Raw genomic sequence first — 17,910 nt, forward strand, 5'->3', positions numbered from 1 at the left:
GTCGGCGACATCTCCTGGAACTCTCTTCAGGTTTACAATTAAATTTTTTGATAATCAAGATCTTTTGTGTGTATGTTCTTGAAAAATTTTTAGTTGCTATTAAAGATTTTTAGAATTTAGGAACTATTTATCTAATTATTTAGATACTGTTAAAAAATCTAATTATTTGCTATTTGATTAATGTAATACTGTTGATTTTTAGAATTTATGGAATTAATCTGATTATATGATTATAAATCATTATTTGCTGGGTTGCTGAGTTGCTGGTTCTTGTTATTGAACACACTGCTGGGTCTGCTGGGTTGTGCAACTGTTAGGTGTAGTTTATTTGGCAGTTTTTCTCATGAATTGAATTAAAAAAATCGGGTTCGGGTATTGTGCGGGTATTGTTAAACGGGTTTGGGACGGATTCGGATAGTAAAAATAAAATATTAAACGGATTTGAGACGGGTTCGGATTTTGTAAATATAATCGGGTTCGGATTTGGATATCCTGAATTTCGCGGGTACCCTACCCGTTGCCAGATGTGAAATCACAAATGCTTAATGGCTAAGGAAATTCACGTCTAAAATAAAATAAATGTGGATCGGCTTTATATTCTTTTTCGTTCAGTGTATATTATTCTGTTATAATCAAATAATTGAATTAAATAAATAAATAATTTATAAAATATTTGATTTTTTTATTATTATTAATTAACTTTGGTTTAATTACCAGACTAACCGAAATAAACAAAGTTTTTTAATTAATATATTTAATTATAATTTTATTAATAAAATATTATTTATAATGTTGTTAATATTATATTTATAATTGTTATTTTATTAAATTATAAATAAAAATTACTCTTATTATATATTTTTATCTAATTAATTATATAAAATATAGTTTTATTTGGATGAATTCAGTTATAACTGACATTGATTGAATATTTTGAATTTAATTACTTTTAATTTCAATTTAATTAATATTTTTAAAAAGATAAAATTTAGGCACCTCAAGAATCGTGTCATCTCCGAAGGACGACTCAACCCAAGGACATTTAGCCGCCTCACATCATCCCTTGGAATCTTTCCACCGTGAACAGTTACTTTCTAGTCTCATCATTCAGTCCACTTTCACTTTCTCCTTGTCCTAATCTTCTTTAATACGTTATGGCATTAGCGTACTTGCAAAGATCAACTCACTTTAGCTCTATGTCCCATTTGCTAAATATAAATAACGCCAACTGAGTTTAGCTCATCGTCATTGTCATCTCCATACCAGAAAATCAAGAATTTTAAAGAAATGGAAACAGTCAAGAGTAATATATGTATGTTTCTTTTATTATGTTTAACAGGTGGTGCAATTGCCGAGCAATGTGGTAGTCAAGCAGGTGGCCAGCTTTGCCCTAATAATCTGTGTTGTAGCCGTTATGGGTGGTGTGGCACTACTGACGAATTCTGTTCCGATGGCTGCCAAAGCAATTGCAAAGGCGGAGGCGGAGGCGGTGGCGGTGGCGGTGGCGGTGGTCAAATTGCTCGCAACGTGCGTGCGACGTATCATTTATATAATCCACAGAACCATGGATGGGACTTGAATGCTGTAAGTGCATATTGCTCTACATGGGATGCTAACAAACCCTATTCATGGCGGAGCAAGTACGGGTGGACTGCCTTCTGCGGTCCCGTCGGAGCACACGGCCGGCCTTCTTGCGGGAAGTGCTTGAGAGTAAGACTCTTAAAAAACAACTTAACTAAGAATATCAATGTGAATATGGATGTAATTAATTAACTGTATTATACACATATGTAGGTGACAAATACAAGGACTAAAGCTCAAACGATAGCGAGGATTGTGGATCAGTGCAGTAATGGAGGGCTGGATTTGGACGTGAATGTTTTCCTGAAACTGGACACAGATGGGGTAGGATACCAACAAGGTCATCTTATAGTTGACTACCAATTTGTTGATTGTGGAAATTCCTTGAACCCTCTGTTCTCCGTTATGGATAATTAGAAATTAAATGATAATGTAATGGAGTGGATGTCTGTTAAAATCATCTAAAATAATTAAGCTTCTTTAGCATAGGAAGCAACAAGGCCAATTAACGCTTAATTAATTGGCTACTTATTGTAATAACGTGTGGCTTGGCTGTCCTATGAATCCAGAAATTTTCCCTACATTATGGTGAAATCATTTTATAATGCTTGTATTTAATAATTTCTTTTTTTTATTAAATTAACTTCTATATGCAATACTGACAATGGAAAACAATATTCAAAATTAAGCTGTTTTCTATTATTTGATGATGTAAACACGACCAATAATACCAAAAATGATGAGTTAGCATTACCTCAAGGACCAATTACAAGGCTGAGATCCAAGAAGTTGAAGGAAGCACTTCAAGGATTCATGAAGGAATATATGGAAGCTTTGCAAGTTCATTTTGAAGTTGAAAAACAATCTAGCCATTCCAAGTCAATTAGACCAAATGTGTCCTTATTGACAATTCAAATTTTGTATTTATAGTGGGTAGTCATTTAGTAGTTGGTAGTTAACCAGTAGTGGGTAGTTATTTGGTAGTGGGTAGTTATCTAGTAGTGGATAGTGGCAAAGATCATGGGTCCATGCATAGTTGTGGGAAGTGGCAAAGATCATGGGTCCATGTATAGTAGTGGAAAGTGGCAAAGATCATGGGTCTTAATTTAGGCTATATAAAGCATCTTTTTTTCTATTGTAGACACAGATTATCAATTATTCAATACAATTGCTTTATGCGATTCTTCTTTGAGAACTTAAGAGAGATCTTGGTTCTTGACATTGCATCACAAATAAGGTTTGATACTAACTTGTATGTTTCTTATTTTTGCTGCTCTTAAAATCAATCCATTATAAGTGTTCTTAATTGCATGTTAATTAAGGGTGCTTTAGATTGGGAAATTATTTTCTGAATTAAGTTCTTTTTACTAGGGTATGTGTCATTTCAGTCTCTAATAGGCTGGGGTTCCGCATCAATTGGTATCAAAACTAGGCTTAGTAATAATTTCTTAACTATCACTTTGGAAATCTGGTTTGGGATACCTATTAGAGCCGAATACATTGTTTGGTTGTTGTTCAAATCAAATTTTACCCTAAATTCTTGTTTAGGCTGAATTACTATCTTTAGTGATTTGGTTTATGCTTTCTGCCCTAATTCATATGTTGTTATTCTAATACTCTTAGAATAGTATTTACAGTGTTTTACTTCTGTTCATATAAAAAAAAAAATCAAAACAAGAAGAAAAAAAAAAGAATTTCTGCCACTTTGGTTCATTTGTTCAAACTTCATTCTGATTGATATCTACTGATATAAATCATATTTCATATACCTTGAACATATTTATGGGCTTGGAATTCGAAATACATGTTTGGGGTAGGTTTAGGACAAATTTGGGTAGTATTTTCACAAAACAGTTGTACTTAATACTTGCTGTTTTAAGTGTCTATTTTGTTTGCTTGCTTTGAATTAATTTTGTTGAGTCAATATTAATATCAGTTAACCTAGGATTGCATGCTTAGGGAAAACTTCGTGTTAAGCACATCCGTCTTGTCAATTTTTGATTCTTAGTTTGTCAATTTGGTGTCTTTCTGTCTGTTGGTTCCTTACATTTAGTTTGACAAATTGCAGATTGTTGAACATCTAATCACACTTAGTACACGAAATTTAACTTTTGTGTGCTAAATGAATCTATTTGTTCATTTTGGTCAGTTTTCATCTAGTGTTGTTTCCTATCTTTTCTTCTTAGGTCTTTCCTTGCTTTCATTATTATTTGAATCATACAAGCTTGGCTTATTGAGTCTTTATTCTGAAGTGCACTTTTGAGATACCAAGTGAGTGCTTGAAAATTAAACACGTGAGTTGAGAGAATTGGTTTTTTCTATAATGTCTGGGCATAATACTGGTGATACTTCTGACCCTACATTTGATCTTAAAGATATATATAAAGCTTTCATGGATAGCTTTCAGAAGCTAAATTCGAGAATGGATCACCTGGAGGACAACCTTAGATCTTCAAAGGGCAAGTCCATTCAGAGGGATGATGATACACACGATCCATCCTATGAAGAGGAAAATGAGGCACAATCAGCCCCTGTCCGAGCCAGAAGGTTCAATGATCGTGTACCATATGTAGATAACAGTATGAACTCCATAAAGATGAAGATTCCAAGCTTCAATGGTAAGGCTGATGTTGATGCCTATTTAGAGTGGGAGCGTAAAGTGGAGATGGTTTTTAACTGTCAAAACTATTCCGATGATAAAAAGGTAAAACTTGCTGCCCTTGAGTTTTCAGATTATGCACTAATATGGTGGGATGAGCTTGTGAAATCTAGGAGAAGGAATGGAGAGTTACCCATTGCTAGTTGGGATGAGATGAAGCGAATAATGAGGAAGAAATATGTGCCTACTTATTACCATAGAGATCTCCATCATCAGTTGCAAAGACTAATCCAAGGATCAAAATCTGTTGATGAGTATTATAAGGAGATGGAGTTGCTTCTGATCAAAGCAAACATAGTGGAGGAGGAAGACCAGACTATGGCTCGTTTCTTTGGTGGTCTTAACAAGGAGATTGCTGATGTGGTTGATTTGCAACCATATGTTGATTTGGAAGACTTGGTGAACATTGCAATTAAGGTGGAAAGACAAAGAGGTCGAAATAGATGGGGGAGCAACAGGGCTGCTCAAAACTCCAACAGCAAATGGGGTTCCAAATGGAACACCAAGCCTGATCCTAAAAGGTTTGAAAAGTCTTCAACTCAAAAAGGCATGTTACCTTCCAAAGAAACATCCAACTCTCATGGTAAAAATGAATCAGCCCCTAAATCAAATAGAACTAGAGATATTCAGTGCTTTAAATGTAAAGGGCGTGGACATTATGCCAATGAGTGTGCTAATAAACGTGCTATGATAGTGAGGGGAGATGAGATAGTCTCCGAAAGTGATTCTCATTTTGATGAAGTACCACCTTTAGAAGATTGTTCTGATGTAGAGATAGAAGAGTATCCTATTCAAGGAGAGTCCTTAGTGATATTGCGTACTTTAAATATTTCTATTAAAGAAGAGGGACTTGAACAGCGTGAAAATATCTTTCACACTCGTTGTTTGGTTGGTGGTAAAGTCTGTAGCATGATAATAGATTCGGGTAGTCAAGTTAATTGTGCTAGTACTATTTTAGTTGATAAATTAGGACTAGAAACTATTAAACACCCTAATCCTTACAGACTTCAGTGGTTGAATGATAGCGGCGAGGCAAAGGTAACCAAGCAATATAAAGTGTCATTTTCTATTGGCAAATATGTAGATGAGGTTAGTTGTGATATTGTACCCATGCAGGCTGGACATATTTTGTTAGGTAGACCATGGCAATTTGATAGGCATGTCATTCATGATGGGTATAGTAATAGGTTTTCTTTTACGTTCCTCGGTGTAAAACATATACTTGTACCATTATCTCTTAAAGATGTATATGCAGATCAAGTGAAATTACAACAATCTGCTAAATTGGGTAAGGGAGGTGAGACAAGTAAAAAGAATGAGGGAAAAGAGGCCAGCAGTAAAATGAAAGTTTTGAATGGCCCAAAGGAGAGTGACTGCACGGGAAAGGATAAAAATGAGAGATGTGCAGGAGAGAAAACGTTAGTGAGTGTGGAGGTAAAAGGAGAGCTGAGTGAGAAGAGTGAAGAATTCAGCAAGTCTTCCTTTTATTGTAAAGAGAGAGAGCTGAAGAAAGCATACTTAGGGAAGAGAGCTTTGATTATATTGCGTTTTAGTTCCAATTTTATGATTGAGACTAACCCTACTGTTGAATTGCCTAATTCTTTTTCTAAGTTATTGCAGGAGTTTGCGGATGTATTTCATGAGGAGGTGCCATTTGGGTTGCCACCCATTAGGGGAATAGAACATCAAATCGATTTTGTTCCTGGAGCTCAGATTCCAAACCGTCCAGCTTACCGTAGCAATCCTGAGGAGACGAAGGAATTGCAAAAGCAAGTTGATGAGTTGCTAGCTAAGGGACATATCAGGGAGAGCCTTAGTCCATGCGCAGTACCTGTTTTGTTGGTTTTAAAGAAAGATGGAACAATGCGCATGTGTGTTGATTGTCGTGCGATCAACAAAATCACTGTAAAGTATCGCCATCCTATTCCTAGATTAGATGATATGCTTGAAGAATTATGTGGTGCTATTTTCTTTACAAAAATTGATTTGAAATGCGGTTATCATCAAATTATGATGAAGTTAGGTGATGAGTGGAAAACTGCCTTTAAGACAAAATATGGTTTATATGAATGGTTAGTCATGCCTTTTGGCTTATCTAATGCACCTAGCACATTTATGAGATTGATGAACCATGTTTTGCGTGATTACCTAGGTTAGTTTGTGGTTGTGTATTTTGATGATATATTGATTTATAGCCGAAACATGGATGACCACATTAGACATGTTGAATGAACACTTTTATTGGCCTAACATGCGAAAATATGTAGAGAAAATTTGTGCTCAATGCTTTGCATGTAAACAGGCTAAATCTAAGTCCTTGTCACATGGGTTGTATACTCCTTTGCCTGTACCTACTGAACCTTGGACTGATATATCTATGGATTTTGTGATAGGTTTACCTAGGACAAAAAGAGGTAGAGATTCAGTGTTTGTTATTGTAGATCGCTTTAGCAAGATGGCACATTTTATTCCATGTCATAAAACTGATGATGCAACGAACATAGCTGATTTATTTTTCAGGGAAGTAGTCCGTTTGCATGGTATACCTAGGACTATTGTTTCTGATAGAGATTCTAAGTTCCTTAGTCATTTCTGGCGTGTTTTGTGGGGGAAATTGGGTACTAAACTTTTATTTTCTACTACTTGTCATCCACAAACAGATGGCCAAACTGAAGTTGTTAATAGGACTTTAGGAACTATGCTTCGTGCTATTGTGGGTAGGAACTTGAAAACTTGGGAAGAATGTTTGCCATATGTTGAATTTGCTTATAATCGAGCAGTCCATTCTTCTACTAGTTATTCACCTTTTGAGGTTGTGTATGGTTTTAATCCATTAACTGTACTAGATTTAATGCCTTTACCTTTAAACGAGTTGTCTAATTTAGATGGAAAAGCGAAGGCTGAAATGGTTAAATCAATACACGTGAAAGCGCATGAGCATATTGAGAAGCGTAACAGCATATATGAGAAACAGGCCAATAAGGGTCGCAAGAAAGTTGTATTCAAACCAGGTGATTGGGTTTGGATCCATATGCGAAAGGAAAGGTTTCCAACTCAAAGGAAATCAAAACTCGATGCACGAGGGGATGGACCATATCAAGTGCTGAAACGGATCAATGACAATGCATACATAATTGATCTGCCAGGTGAGTTTGGTGTAAGTGCTACCTTTAATGTTTCTGATTTGTCTCCTTTTGATTTTGGTACAGATTCGAAGACGAATCCTTTTCAAGAGGGAGGGGATGATGTAAGCACGACCAACAACACAAAAAATGATGAGCTAGCATTGCCTCAAGGACCAATTACAAGGCTGAGATCCAAGAAGTTGAAGGAAGCACTTCAAGGATTCATGAAGGAATATGTGGAAGTTTTGCAAGTTCATTTTGAAGTTGAAAAACAATCTAGCCATTCCAAGTCAATTAGGCCAAATGTGTCCTTATTGACAATTCAAATTTTGTATTTATAGTGGGTAGTCATTTAGTAGTTGGTAGTTAACCAGTAGTGGGTAGTTATTTGGTAGTGGGTAGTTAAACAGTAGTGGGTAGTTATCTAGTAGTGGATAGTGGCATAGATCATAGGTCCATGCATAGTTGTGGGAAGTGGCAAAGATCATGGGTCCATGCATAGTTGTGGGAAGTGGCAAAGATCATGGGTCTTAATTTAGGCTATATAAAGCATCTTTTTTTCTATTGTAGACACAGATTATCAATTATTCAATACAATTGTTTTATGCGATTCTTCTTTGAGAGCTTAAGAGAGATCTTGGTTCTTGACATTGCATCACGAATAAGGTTTGATACTAACTTGTATGTTTCTTATTCTTGCTGCTCTTAAAATCAATCCATTATAAGTGTTCTTAATTGCATGTTAATTAAGGGTGTTTTAGATTGGGGAATTATTTTCTGAATTAAGTTCTTTTTATTAGGGTATGTGTCGTTTCAGTCTCTAATAGGCTGGGGTTCCGCATCATTTGATAAAAATATAAAAAATATTAATAAATTTATTAAATTATGGTCGGAGAAAAAAAGAAATTGTAGGAACCCATTTTGTTTTTTTTTTTTACCCTTTGAGATAATTTATTAAAATAATGATAACCATTGCTTGAAAACGTAAATGATTAATATCTGTTATAAATTTCTAAGTTTTAGTTTTGAATGTTGAATAATGGATTGGATTTTTCAAAAATGGCGACCTGTAATAAAATATCATTACAAATGGAGATAACCCAAATCTATCTTTCTAGTAGCTCGTTCAAGCTCAATGCCGTGTTCTACTGATCAAACACAATTGCATCAATCAAGCCAGAAACTATGCAAAGAACTCTTACTTGTTTTCCTGATTCTCGATAAAATCCAGATCATTTGATTTGACTCTTGATATTCAAGGTCTTCAGTCTTAGTTGAATATAATTGCGATACTTTTCCAAGCTTCCAGCTGAAAATTTCCTATAAATGAAACCATTCTTGCATTATTATTCTCCACAAAACACATAATCATGGGGAAGGTAATTGCAAGCTTGTGCATGGCTTTGCTGGTCTTCTTCATTGCTAAAGCCAATTCTCAAAGTGCTTCCAATGTCAGAGCAACCTATCATGTCTACAATCCTCAACAAAATAACTGGGACTTGACTGCTGTGAGTGCCTTCTGCGCAACGTGGGACGCAAGCAAGCCTCTCGAGTGGCGCCGGAAGTATGGGTGGACGGCCTTCTGTGGACCCGCCGGACCTCAAGGACAAGCTGCTTGTGGCAAGTGCTTAAGTGTAAGAATTTATCAGCATTTATTTACATTTGATTTTTTGTTTGAAACGGGGATTATGAGTGTTTATTTACATTTGATCATTTAGTTTATAATTTGCTAAAATATTTTTGTTTGCACATGATGTGTTCAGGTGACTAATACTGGAACAGGAGATAGAGTGACAGTGAGAATTGTTGATCAGTGCAGCAATGGAGGTTTGGACTTGGAAGAAGGTGTTTTCCGACAGATAGACAGCAACGGACAAGGCATTGCTCGAGGCCACCTTATTGTGAACTACCAGTTTGTGGATTGTGGTGATTGAATTAACTACTACATATATTATACGTAGAAAAAGCAAATGAATCTTGAATTTCCTGAATAAGAAAGCTTGCTGATTGTAATCTCAAGTTCTTGAGTGATAATAAAGATGGTTATTAATCTATTATGAAAATATATGCGAATTATTATCTATAATAGCTAGTCAGTAATTCAATCATCCATATTTTAGATTTATTGGTAAAGCGTTAATTTATTTTAACAATTATTTTTTTTTATAATTTAACTGATAAACTTTGATATTATTTTATATTTTTTTTAAAATATAAATATCCAACTTATTTATAACTTTTGATATTATTGATAAATTTAGACCGCTAATAAATATCCAACTTATTTTCCGGAAAATATTTCACATATTTAATTACTTGGACAGTTCATTTTGAACTCCTCTTCTTTGTAAGACGGAAAATATTTCCATCTCATACGTCACAAAACCAATGATCATCACTTATTCAGTACGAATCTAATAAAATGGTATATAAAAAAAATTAATAATAAGCATTAGTTACATTGAAAAATTAAAACTTTTTCTTCATTGGTTAATTATTTAACTCTTCATTTAATCAAATAATAAAATAAATAAAATATAAATATTCATATAAAAATAAGTTTAAATATTTGTTATAAAATAAGTTTAAAACGAAAGAGAAAGCACTTTAATCTCTTAATTAGCATAGAGTTGCAATGCACATGCAAGAAAATTATTGCTGATGCTCTCGGCTAGCTGCAAATGCTTTGGTTTATGAGATAATTTCATAATTTAATCTCTTAATTAGCAGGAAATTATAGCGTTAACATAGAGGATAAGGAAAAGTGCATATGTGCAGTTGCCCCATTTGACCGCTACAGTGCCATCTTCCCTTGTGGTTCCCGGCAGGCACCTGTCTCACAGCTCATCGCAAAACTGCCTGCGATCACCGACACATGTAATGGTGACATTATCATGACATATATCTTTAGCTTTATAGCAGTGATGCTCCACTATAAATTCCCAGCACCTGAAGGCTGCTTTGCACAAACTCAGAATCAAAACACATAGAGAAGAGAAAAAAATGGCGAGGTTGTCTCTAGGTGTGATGCTCCTTCTGTGTCTAGTGGCCTCTGCCGCTGCACAAGCACAGTGTGGCAGGCAAGCCGGCAACAGGAAGTGTCCTGGCAGGATGTGCTGTAGCCGATGGGGCTACTGTGGAACAACTGCTGAGTACTGTGGCGCTGGATGTCAAAGCAACTGCAGACCGAGCAGCGATGATCTTAGTGAGAGTATTAGTGCATCTAATGTGAAAGCCACTTCTCGTTCCTACAATTCTGAACAGAATGCATGGAACTTGAATGCTGCAAATGCCTTCTGCTCAACCTGGGATAGCGATAAGCCACTGGAATGGCGGAGTAAACACGCATGGACTGCCTTCGGTGGACCAGTTGGTCCTCAAGGGAAAGATGCTTGCGGCCAGTGCTTAAAGGTACGTAAGAGGTTTAGTTAATTAATTAATTGCTCTTAATTACAAAACGTAATTAATGGGGATCAATTTAAATTTGATTTGCCTGTACGTACATAGGTGACAAATGCTGAAACTGGAGCTCAAGCAACAGTGAGAATTGTTGATAAGTGCAGCAATGGAGGCCTCGACATGGACGCTGCCGCTTTCAAGCAACTTGATACTAACGGAAAAGGCAACGCTCAAGGCTTCCTTATGGTGAACTACGAGTTTGTAAACTGTACTGCTCACTGAAGAAGATGATCACCACATCAATGAGTCCCTCATCATCTTCTGCTAAATAAAGATGAAGGGAATCTTTCTGCTTGTATGAAATTTCAGCATGTAGTGAATATAAAGTGGTTTAGTAATGGCTCAACAGCCATTGAGCCTGTTATTGAATCATCTTTTTCAAAGTAATACAGTTTAGTTTTATGAAAATCATGTCTTGTCTCTGTTGACTCAGAAATTTTCTTGCAATTGCTTCTCAATCAAACACCAAACACCAGGGCAATCCTTAAATGGATCTAGATTGTCTGGTACTCTAAACACATAGAGTTTCACGGTAATGAGCTTAAAGGCAAAATTTTTAAATGATCTCATAATTTAATTATCAATCCTATCCCGATCGAGCACAAAGAATGACAATTTATCAGAAATAACAAAATTATAAATATATAGAGTCATTCTTCTAAGAATATTTAAATAATATAAAAATTTTTGCAAGAAATCAACATTTAAAATTATATATAAGATTATTAGTGATGCTTTAATCAACTGTGAGTTAATAAATTAATAATAGGTAAAATTGATTAATTGACTAGAATATAATATTGAATAGGAAAGAATCACAACTAATATTAAATTCAAATTTTATTTATAATTTAGTATAAATTATAAATTTAGAATTATTATTCATTTTAACTAATATTAGTGATTGATGTGCTTACGAGAGGCTTAGACGTTTCAGTTGTAAAGTATACTTTTATGTCGTATTATTTTCCAAATTTTCAAGTTTTCCATTTTTTGATTTTCAAGAAAAAATTGTAAAAATATTTTGAAGATAGTGGAAATTTATATTAAAGTTATGGGAACTTATATTTGGTTTTAATAATTTATTGATTTTAATTTTATAAGTGTTGGAAAGGCCTCTCTCATGTAGAGAGGTCATCTGGTTTTCTTTTGAGGGTTTATCTTTTTTCTTTAAGAGTTATTTCCTGAAGGTCTTCCTCTGCCTCTTCTAGGTGGACGGAGACCTTTCTTCATCCGATAGTAGATTGTATCCTCTCTTCATTTAGTGGAATTATACATATTTTTTGTTCTTTCCTGCTTTTGTAGAGGACTTGCCTTTGCTTTTTTTCTTCTTTGGTTGTTGCGATTTCTTTTGGATTTGCAAGTGAAGGATCGCTTGGTCTCCGGTCCAACCCTTTCCCTCAATCCAGTGAAAGGTGGTCAGCTAGTAGCTAAAGGAGTATCCTCAGAGAGCGCACTATCAGCATCTCAGCTTGCCGTTTGAGATGAGTTCGGTTCCTTCCACTGACTCTGAAGGAGATAGTTGAGGTGAGGTTGAGAAAGTTTCTCTTCTCTTATATTTGATGGGCCTTAATCCTTGATTTTTTATTATATGGGCTTTTTTTTTTTATATCCAAACCTTGTGCCTTGAATGCTAATGAAATCTATTATCTTTAATTAAAAAATATTTAATTTTATAATTTATTACTTCTGGTTTCTTCTTAATGTTATTAGGTGATTCCAGCATACTATCTTCTTCCATTTTAGCAGGATTGGGAACCGTCTTGAGTCTTTGCTTTATGAATTTGAACAAATTATGCTACTATACATATATCATATATATTTTATTTGTGTGGTGTTATTTGTTCTCATTATCGTATAATTTTTATTTAATTGTTCTAAAATTATTATTTACTTTTAATATATAATATATAAATTAATTATTATAATTTTATTTAATTTTATATTATTTTTAAAAAACCTTTTAAAATATTTTTTAATATTTAATATTTTTAAAATAGATATAATAAAAAAATTAATAAAAAATTATTTTTTAATATATATGAAAAAATAAAATAGATAAAATTATGGAATAGAAAGAATATGTACAGTAATATATATGAAATACTCCTTAGTTTTTTAAGCAATCTTTTATTTCTCATAATTATTGTCATTTTAATTTTTCTCTTTCTACTAATTTACCACTGTAAAAGTAAGATATTTAAGAGTGAGAAAAAGGAAAATTATAATATAGGTTTTTGGAATTAGAGAATTAATTATTGTGTTTAATAGTAGAATAAAAATAATTATTAATCCGCACTCACTGACTTAGATGAGATAGTAAATGCATCCGAATAAATTTAAAAAATTTTATATTTCTATATTTTTTTATTTTTAATTTTCATTTCTGATGACCGCTGGGTTTCTTCACCCCAGTTTAGGGACAGGCCCACTAAGGCAACTCATAGTCTGAAGGCTACTAAGTCTCCTCCAAGAACCAGGTCCAATTCGTTCGATTTAAAGATCGGGCTCCAGTCCGTTTCCTCAAACAGGCCGGTCTAGCTCTTTCGGCCCAATGGACAGATCCCCTCCGGGCCTAGTCTTGACCTCCTCCTTCGGTCTAGCTCAGAACCCGAAGGGAGTTCAACCCCTTCGCCTTGTGGGACCATCCGCATGCGCGTTCGGAGAGAATCAAGGGCCGTTGTGCATGGGATAGAGATTTGATTCCCTCGTACGTCCATATCAACGTAACAGGGACATGTGGTTCAATTATATTCATTCTGTTAATACGTCACTAGCAGACAAAAGGAAACATATAAAAGGAGAAATATCCTCCTCTAGGTCTAAGTTTTTTCAGTTGTACAGAACCCGTTGTAAAACCCCATTTTTTTGGATCTCAGATCATAAATTTCAAAAAAAAATTATTACTCCTTAATTTTCTCTTTACCATAAATAAAAGTTAATAGAGAGAATATATATAATTAATTTCTTATTGTATGAATATTTAATTTTATTGCATAATAATAATATTAACGTTTGTGTTTGTCCATTTTGAGAATAATGGCCAAGCTCATAAAAATCCTAAACCAAGTGGACCCTAATGACCCATGAAGAAGATCCGGTTTTAGAGGAGGATGTTGCCGCCTACTTGTAAGTTTGGTTGTCCCGATACTTGTAAGTTATAAATATGCAGCAGGAAAAACAAAAAATAGAAGAACATATAACCCAAAGACATAAATGAAAAAATAAAATTGTCAAAAGGAAACCCTTTCCATGATAAAATATGATGGCAAAAAACAACAAAACTGTCGGTACCTAATGCAATGGTAGAAAGAGAGAAATCTACAGTGAAGCTAGGAGGAAAAGGGCCCCAGTCTGATGCTTGTTATACGACATGCGCCGTCAGATAGAGTGTTTTACTGCCACATAAGTGATCAAATTTCTTGAGCTCCTATTTTATAAATAAATTTAGTTACAATTTAAATTTCTAAATATTTTTTTTAAAATTCTAAAAAATAAAAACTCCAAGGGAAGTTAGTCTTTCCCTTTTACCTTATTTTCTAATTAGAATTTAGATTTAAGTGTTGAAGAAATTAAAGGATTTAAATTGATTAAAATTTTAGATTTATTGGCTAAGACAAAGTATTAGCACCTATATATATAACATTTCAAGTACATGCATAATTCCAAATTATTTTCTCATACAAATATAAGCTAGACGTGCTTATTCATTTTAAATTATATTAATATCATGCAATCATCTAAATTATATATTTAGAATCAATATCATGATTTCTATTAGTCAATGTTTAGTTTTATACATTTGTTACAGTGGAAGAGAGAAGAGAAGGCTGCACAGAAGAGAAAGAGAAGGAGGATAAAAAATTTTGAAGGGGGAAAGAGAAGAAGAAGAGCGAGAAGCCAAAGTCTCATCTGTCTAGGACTGTCCATGTAGAGCCGCATGGCTGTGCATGCACATAAAAGGGTTCGGCACTATCAGTGCCGAACTATTTTCGCGGTCAATGCTTCATCAGGAATCTCTGACGAAGCATTGAATTCTGCATGTTCGGCATCATTGTTGCCGAACATGTCACGCTGCAGCCACACGAGCAGATTGCTCACGTGGCACGGTTCCACTTGTTCGGCACTATGGGTGCTGAACAACCTGCCAAACGAATGTTCGCCACCATGAGTGGCGAATATCATGAAGTTCGCCACCATGAGTGGCGAATATCATGAAGTTCGCCATCATTGGTGGCGAACTTCTGGGTTCGGCAGTATAACTGCTGAACCCAGTGGGTTGACACACAGAATCCGAAAATATTTTTGAATCCTGTATAATTTTAAAAATAAATTTCATTTTTTACATGATTTGAAAAATTGCTCTCCCCTCTAGGCTGCACCTCATCTTGCACTCTCTCGCCATTACCGGCAAACCCAATTAAGCAATCCACACATAAATATAATAATTAATAGTCGTTGCTTATCTTTCTCTTCTAAAAATTTAATATGATATCTTACCAAGAATAGGAATGGAGTGAATCCTGGTTGTTTTCTTGAAGCATGCGGGGGCCAAGACTACTGCTGGCAATTTGGTGGTTGTAGTGCTGTTTATTTTCCTGATGAGTGAAGAATTTTGATAGAGTTGCTATATACATGGAACAAAATTAATGCTAATGCTCTTGGCTAGCAGCAAATGCTTTCGTTTATGAGAGAATTCATAATTTAATCTCTTAATTAGCAGGATATTATAGTGTTAACATGTGGGATAAGCAAAAGTGCATATGTGCAGCTGCCCCATTTGACCGCTACAGTGCGATTTTCCCTTGTGGTTCCCGGCGGGCACCTGTCTCACAGCTCATCGCAAAACTGCCGTCGATCACCGACACCTGTAATGATGACATTATCATGACATATATCTTTAGCTTTATAGCAGTGATGCTCCACTATAAATTCCCAGCACCTGAAGGCAGACAAACTCACAATCAAAACACATAGAGGAGAAAAAAATGGCGAGGTTGTCTCTAGGTGTGATGCTCCTTCTGTGTCTAGTGGCCTCTGCCGCTGCACAACCACATTGTGGCAGGCAAGCCGGCAACAGGAAGTGTCCTGGCAGGATGTGCTGTAGCCGATGGGGTTACTGTGGAACAACTGCTGAGTACTGTGGCCCTGGATGTCAAAGCAACTGCAGACCGAGCAGTGATGATCTTAGTGAGAGTATTAGTGCATCTAATGTGAAAGCCACTTCTCGTTCCTACAATTCTGAACAGAATGCATGGAACTTGAATGCTGCAAATGCCTTCTGCTCAACCTGGGATGGCGATAAGCCATTGGAATGGCGCAGTAAACACGCCTGGACTGCCTTCTGTGGACCAGTTGGTCCTCAAGGGAAAGATGCTTGCGGCCAGTGCTTAAAGGTACGTAAGAGGTTTAGTTAATTAATGGGGATCAATTTAAATTTGATTTGCGTGCACGTACATAGGTGACAAATGCTGAAACTGGAGCTGAGGCAACAGTGAGAATTGTTGATAAGTGCAGCAATGGAGGCCTCGACATGGACGCTGCCGCTTTCAAGCAACTTGATACTGACGGAAAAGGCAATGCTCAAGGCTTCCTTATGGTGAACTACGAGTTTATAAACTGTACTGCTAACTGAAGAAGATGATAACCACACCAAGTCCCTCGTCATCTTCTGATATGATAAAGATGAAGGGAATCTTTCTGCTTGTATAAAATTTCAGCATGTAATGAATAAAGTGGTTTAATAATAGTTCAACAGCCATTGTTGAGCGTTTATTGAATCATCTTTTTCAAAGAAATAAAATTTAGCTTTATGAAAATCATGTCTTGTCTCTATTGACTCGGAATTTTTATTGCATGCAATTGCTTCTCAGATAATGGGCAATCTTTACTTAAACCGGATTTATAGAGTTTTAGAGTTTCATAATAATAAATTTAAAGATAAATTCTTTAACCTATTTTTTGGGATAAATTTTTTTATAAGAATGTCAATTTATTTTTTTTATTAAATTTTTTTGTTTGGAATGAAAAATTAATTTATTTTTTTAATTTATAATATTTTTATTTTTTTTAAAAAAATGAAATCAAGTATAATTTTGTTAAAATTTATTTTAATTTTTTTATTATAAAATAAATCCTATCAAATAGAGAGTAAATAATTTTAATTTGAAATTGCACAAATTTAAATTAACCTATTCAAATATAAAGAAGGACGGTCAGTCAGAAATGAAAGGAAAAGCCTTATAATCCCTTCATCCAATAATTTGTATTCAATTCTTTTATTATTTTAAAATTATTATGCATCTTATTTTTTCACTATAATAGTATACAAATTAACCATTATAATCTTATTTAATTTTATATTATTTTTAAAAAATTTCTCAAAATATTTTTTAAATTTTAAAAAATATTTTTAATAAAATTTAGAATAAATTATACTTTAATCTTTAAATTTTAGGATTAATTTTTTTTATTTTTAAAACTCAATCTCTAAATTCTAATTCTATTAAAATTAAAAATTATTTTATCTATAAAATCTCTTAAATTAATAATGAAAGATAAAAAATATTTTAAATTTCAAAAATACTCCATTCTTTCTCCTCCTTCATTGTCGTCTTAATTCACCCTTTTCTTCCTCCATACCTTTTAGATCTCATTTCTACTTTTTTTTTGTTTTTTTTTTTTTTTTATCTCATTTCTATTTTTTTTCTTTCCTTTGAGAGTCTAAACACAATCTTTAGGATTTTAGGCCACTGGCTAAGTATTAGCCTCCTGTATTTATATAAAATTAGATATGTATGCTTAATTTCAAATTATATTCTCATATAATTCATCGACGTTAGACATTCTTATTCATTGTAAATTGTATTATTATTACATAATCATTTAAATGTACTTTATTAGACCTTATTTGGTTGGGATAATTAACTAGAGAATTTTAAATTTCCAGGAAAATTAAAATTGTGCCTGTTTGGTTAGTATATTTTTAAATTTTGCAGTGATTTTAGTTGATAATTTAGTATATGCAGAACATATGTTACAAATGTTGGATAATGTACAAGAGAATTGAGTTATGATTAACTCAGT

General features: G+C 34.2%; 4 protein-coding genes across 4 annotated transcripts; all 4 read left to right on the forward strand.

Moving 5' to 3' along the window:
- Window positions 1-1,243: 1,243 nt before the first annotated feature.
- LOC110620535 (pro-hevein) lies at window positions 1,244-2,162 on the forward strand. Its single transcript, XM_021764317.2, has 2 exons — window positions 1,244-1,710; window positions 1,795-2,162. Exons 1-2 carry the CDS (start codon window positions 1,288-1,290, stop codon window positions 1,996-1,998), a joined length of 627 nt encoding a protein of 208 aa, XP_021620009.1. The 5' UTR covers window positions 1,244-1,287; the 3' UTR covers window positions 1,999-2,162.
- Window positions 2,163-8,702: 6,540 nt separating this feature from the next.
- On the forward strand, window positions 8,703-9,428 carry LOC110621328 (pathogenesis-related protein PR-4). Its single transcript, XM_021765570.2, has 2 exons — window positions 8,703-8,999; window positions 9,129-9,428. Exons 1-2 carry the CDS (start codon window positions 8,736-8,738, stop codon window positions 9,297-9,299), a joined length of 435 nt encoding a protein of 144 aa, XP_021621262.1. The 5' UTR covers window positions 8,703-8,735; the 3' UTR covers window positions 9,300-9,428.
- A 744-nt stretch (window positions 9,429-10,172) lies between these two features.
- On the forward strand, window positions 10,173-11,161 carry LOC110621672 (pathogenesis-related protein PR-4). The gene is made up of 2 exons (XM_021765948.2): window positions 10,173-10,776; window positions 10,873-11,161. The coding sequence occupies exons 1-2, from the start codon at window positions 10,369-10,371 to the stop codon at window positions 11,044-11,046; spliced, it is 582 nt and encodes a 193-aa protein (XP_021621640.1). The 5' UTR covers window positions 10,173-10,368; the 3' UTR covers window positions 11,047-11,161.
- Window positions 11,162-15,805: 4,644 nt separating this feature from the next.
- LOC110621731 (pathogenesis-related protein PR-4) lies at window positions 15,806-16,667 on the forward strand. The gene is made up of 2 exons (XM_021766018.2): window positions 15,806-16,220; window positions 16,286-16,667. Exons 1-2 carry the CDS (start codon window positions 15,813-15,815, stop codon window positions 16,457-16,459), a joined length of 582 nt encoding a protein of 193 aa, XP_021621710.1. The 5' UTR covers window positions 15,806-15,812; the 3' UTR covers window positions 16,460-16,667.
- Window positions 16,668-17,910: the final 1,243 nt, after the last annotated feature.

The sequence above is a fragment of the Manihot esculenta genome, chromosome 8, assembly GCF_001659605.2.
Source record: "Manihot esculenta cultivar AM560-2 chromosome 8, M.esculenta_v8, whole genome shotgun sequence".
Lineage (NCBI taxonomy): Eukaryota > Viridiplantae > Streptophyta > Magnoliopsida > Malpighiales > Euphorbiaceae > Manihot > Manihot esculenta.